This window comes from Palaemon carinicauda, chromosome 9, assembly GCF_036898095.1.
Source record: "Palaemon carinicauda isolate YSFRI2023 chromosome 9, ASM3689809v2, whole genome shotgun sequence".
NCBI lineage: Eukaryota > Metazoa > Arthropoda > Malacostraca > Decapoda > Palaemonidae > Palaemon > Palaemon carinicauda.
Genome location: NC_090733.1, coordinates 77,474,971 through 77,479,970, shown reverse-complemented (window position 1 = coordinate 77,479,970; position 5,000 = coordinate 77,474,971). Strand labels below are relative to the sequence as shown.

Genomic DNA, 5,000 nt, shown 5'->3' with positions numbered 1-5,000 from the left:
TTTTAAGCTTTCTTTTAGACTTTTTGCATTTACCCTATTAAAATTAGTTTATTCTATTCCATTGTTGCTAGCCTTCTTTTGGACTATTTGCATTTTTTCCTGAATAAAAGTAGTTTATTCTCTCCCTGTTTTTTGTTTTGTTTTTATTGTTTGTATTTTCCCGAATAAGAGAAGTTTATTCTATTCTTTTTTTTCTGTTAGCTTTTTTTTGGACTCAGCATTTTCCTAAATAAAAGTAGTTTATTCTATTCCGTTGCTGTTAGCTTTCATTTGGACTGTTTGTATTTTTTCTGAACGAAAATAGTTTATTCTATTTCGTTTTTGTTAGCTTTCTTTTGGACTATTTGCTTTTTTCCTGGATAGAAATTAGATTATTCTATTCCGTTTTTTTTTTTTTAGCTTTCTTTTGGACTATTTGCATTTTTCCTGAATGAAAGTAGTTTATTCTATTCCGTTTTTGTTAGCTTTCTTTTCGACTGTTTGTATTTTTTCTGGACGAAAATAGTTTATTCTATTTCGTTTTTGTTAGCTTTCTTTTGGACTATTTGCTTTTTACATGGATAGAAATTAGATTATTATATTCGTTATCTTTCTAGCTTTCTTTTGGACTATTTCCTTTTTCCTGGATAGAAATTAGATTATTCTATTCGAGTTTTTTTAGCTTTCTTTTGGACTATTTGCATTTTTCCCGAATAAAAGTAGTTTATTCTCTTCCGTTTTTGTTAGCTTTCTTTTGGACTGTTTGTATTTTTTCTGAACGAAAATAGATTATTCTACTTAGTTTTTGTTAGCTTCTTTTGGACTATTTGCTTTTTTCCTGGATAGAAATTAGATTAATATTTTCGTTTTTTTAGCTTTCTTTTGGACTATTGGCATTTTTCCTGAATAAAAGTAGTTTATTCTATTCCGTTTTTGTTAGCTTTCTTTTGGACTATTTGCATTTATCCTGAATAAAAGTAGTTTATTCTATTTAATTTTTGTTTGCTTGTTTTTGGACTCAGTATTTTCCTGGATAAAATTAGTTCATTCTAATTCTTATATGTTAGCTTCTTTTCTGACTGTGCATTTTTCTGGATAAAACTAACTTATCGTATTGCTTTTTTGTTAGGTTTCTGTTCCACTGTTTAAATTTTTGATGGATGAGAGTAGTTTATTATATTTTTCTTTGTTAAATTTCTTTTAGACTATTGGCATTTTTCCTAGATGAAAGTCGTTTATGTAATCTCCCCTTTTTTAGTTTTATATTTTTTTCATTTTTCTTGGATAATAATAGTTTATTCTATCCCAGATGCTTTTTAGTGTTTGCATTTTCCTGGATGAAACTAATTTAATCTATCGGTTTTAGTTGTTTTATTGTTTGCATTTTCCTGGTGAAAGTAGCTTACTGAGGCTGATTTCTTACATTTCATGTTATTCCTTTAATGGAAAATTAGCTTAATGTGTTATTATTTTCTTTTACTATTAACCTAAACGTCATTTATAATGAACTGGTACATAACATATATATATCTACATTTCCCTTGGAAATGGCAATTCATAGATATACCTATCAAAAAACGACAGAATTTGCGAAAGTTTGTTTATTCATTGTTACGCCTAAATTTTACCATATTATAGAATTCATAGTGCCAAGATTATGTACCATAGCAACGGCTGGAAATTATATTGCTTCCATTCTTTAATTCTATGAGCAGATAAATTTACCATTAACTCATTAAAAATAATGTCAACTTCAACCACCCCAAAATTCATGCAAAAATGTCTTTTGAAACGATTATCAAATCAATTAACTGCGACAAATTAAAGAATTAGTCCATCAGGAATCGTTTGGCCTTTTTTTCTCTTTTTGTGAAGAAGAGAAAGAAAGTAAGATAAAAACCTTATAGACTATACAAGGTTAAATAACTAGAAAGAAGCAAATAACTATTTTTGTATTTATTTTCACCAAATAGCAAGAAAAGCAATACAAAAATGGACCCCTGGCTCTGTAAACAGGTTCAGTTGGTATATTTACAGAAATCGTATGTATTTTAAGTTTACATCTATAAATGCAATGTTCCAATTTCTAATTTATTTTGATAGACAGAAAACAATACTAAAAAATAAACTCAAAAACAACTTCCATCGCTTGATGTTGGATACGTGTGTATAAGAATGTTAAGATTAGTAAAATAAAGATTGGTTTCCTGTTTTTATGTATTAGAACCCGAACAGAACTCAAGACAAAATATCAAAAAGATCGTATCCATCCCATAACAGAATCCTAAGCTAGGATGTTTAAGGTGTTTCCCTGCGCATTCGAGGTACTTGCTTATAATCCGAGTGTCTTCTGATGCAACAGGTTGACCTAATTTTTTCCTCATCAGAATGAGCTTGATATTGCTTTCACCATTCTTAATCTCTTCATAAATTTCCCACCACTTATCCACCAAACTCTGCGTCTTTTCATTTTGAAACTTTTCATCAAATTTAAGATGGCAAAAAGGACACATAGTTAAATGGGCCATTTCCCTCAGAGGTGTCGAACAAGATGTACATTTTACTTTCAGCACGAAAGGAAGGTCTGCATTTACGGGCCATCTGCCCAAACAAGCTTCGCATGTACATTCGATATAGCTTTCGGATAAGTACTGCCTTCTGGTCTCGTAGTTTTCCATATAGAAGGCGCCACAGTAGGTCGTGCAAACCTCTTCTCCAGCGGGAATGAACCTCACAGCTCGCAAAACGAGATGGTCTCTGTAGTTGTAGTGGCGAACGTTTGGATTGCAGGAATGGTTGAAAAGGCTCAGGCCTGGGAAGATGCCCTCCCCGAATACGTTTAGAACAGTTTTTATCGGTGGTGCAGTCAACTGAAAAAGATATATATATATATGTATATATATATATATATATATATATATATATATATATATATATATATATATATATATATATATATATATGTATGTATATATATATATATATATATATATATATATATATATATATATATATATATATATATATATATTGTCATAGAATTTTAGAGTAAATATTTTTTCTTGCTCTCATTTGTCGTTATTTACTTCCTTTTTAATCAAAATATAGTGATGACAAAGAATATGACGGTAAACTATTCATATGAATACTTGTATTAAACAGGAGTATGCATGATATTGACATAAAATAATCGAATTATTATTTTTACTCTTAATTTGAAATTGAAAATTGTTACTAATATTACATAATAAAGTTGCTCGATATGACCAATAAAAGGCAAATAAATGCAAGAGCTACATAATCTAAAACATTTCAAGTAATTTGAATCGAAAAGAAGGGGGACATTTGCATCAAATAATGTGAATTTAGCTTCCATTAATATTAGCTTATCCTTTGCTGAAGTTACAATAAGTATTGTCAATATGCTTAATAATATAACAATGAATTATGTCTATCATGAGTAGTAATTAAAAAATAGATGTCTAGATTTATATCTAATTAATACTTAAGTATACAGTATGTATTATTGAACCGTGATATATTCTGAATTAGGTGATTCGTCCAATGATATTGTTACTATACCTATCACTAAAAGCAAATCTTGTTTTTAACATGCATTGACCTCTTGATTCCAAATGATAATATAAAGAATATTGTTATTGGCTAATAGCAAATCTTATTTTTATGACGCAATGTCCTCTTGACTCGATGAGATATTATAAAGAGTAGTATTATTGAAATTAGTTCTAGGTGTAATGGTTGAACTAGTAATACTATTAGTGTAATAGTATCCTTGCACATGGTTAAGAAAAGGAACCACAAACCTGGCATATCTACGAAGCAGAACTTTGGAAGGAACAAATTTATTATCTCTCTCTCTCTCTCTCTCTCTCTCTCTCTCTCTCTCTCTCTCTCTCTCTCTCTCTCTCTCTCTCTCTCATACTTAGCAAAAGGACATTCCAACATGCATTGTCTTCTTTATGAAGTCAAATTCTTTCAGCCCCACTTAGTAATGTTATCAAATCTTTTAATACATTAATTCTTTACCTACCTTCATATCACTCAGTTGGAATGCATTACAGTAGATATTCAGAATATGGTGGAAGAGGAGATGACCAACCATTATAATATCCTCCCGAGTGGCATCAAAATCCTTGTCGTGGCTGTATTCAAAGCACTGATTGCTCATTAGTAACAGTTTTGTAAGAACGAAAGCTGTTATGCACGTCTCATACAGTTCCCTGTCTGATCTTTTACTTTTATTGTGAACTAAGTGATAGACAGGCCTATATTCAGTTGAGCTATAAACATCTTCACTATTGAACCCAAGTCTGAGAGGGTCATATTCTTTGGCTTCTTTCTCTAAGATAGGTAAAGTATCCTTCAATTCTGTGATAGGAGTTTGTAAAATTAGTCTATATGCTATATACGTAACAGTATTTTCCTTTTTTTCTAAGGCAGCAAGTGTTGGGAGAATGCTGCACTCTTTCCCGTGGATCTCGGCCATTCCTTTAGTCCTGCAGTCCTGACAACAAAATACCACCTGTAAATTCAGATGAAGAAAATATTATATTATTAGATATAGTTCAAGGATGTTGATCAAAAATAAGAAATATAGGAGGAAATTGATTGCAAACGAGTTAGAAAACTATAAAGGGCTATGCTCTGGACCAGATCCAGTACCAGTATCTAGGGAAACAAATTTCTGGACAGTTTGTAAACAAAACTTGTGATGTCATATAATTTGTTCTGGATATACTATATGAAGAAGATTATGGGACTTGGCTACATTCAGAGAAAAGTTTCTCGAAGAGTTCATATGTATACAGTATCTGGTCAGTCTCTATTATTATTATTATTATTATTATTATTATTATTATTATTATTATTATTATTATTATTACAAGCTAGGCTATAACCTTAGTGGGAAAAGCAAAACGCTATACACTGAAGGGCTACAACAGGGAAAAAATAGCCTAATGAGGAAAGGAAACAAGGAAATATTTCAAGAACAGTAACAA

The 5,000-nt window shown here is 30.5% G+C and overlaps 1 protein-coding gene across 1 annotated transcript in view; it reads right to left on the bottom strand.

Moving 5' to 3' along the window:
• Window positions 1–1,951: 1,951 nt before the first annotated feature.
• Window positions 1,952–5,000, bottom strand: part of LOC137646792 (SET and MYND domain-containing protein 4-like) — a 20,309-nt gene continuing 17,260 nt past the window's right edge. The window contains exons 4-5 of the mRNA XM_068379880.1: window positions 4,031–4,522; window positions 1,952–2,849 (exon numbers count right to left, since the gene is read on the bottom strand). Coding sequence (XP_068235981.1) covers window positions 2,193–2,849; window positions 4,031–4,522 — 1,149 coding nt within the window. The 3' untranslated portion in view covers window positions 1,952–2,192. The remainder of the gene's footprint in view (window positions 2,850–4,030; window positions 4,523–5,000) is intronic.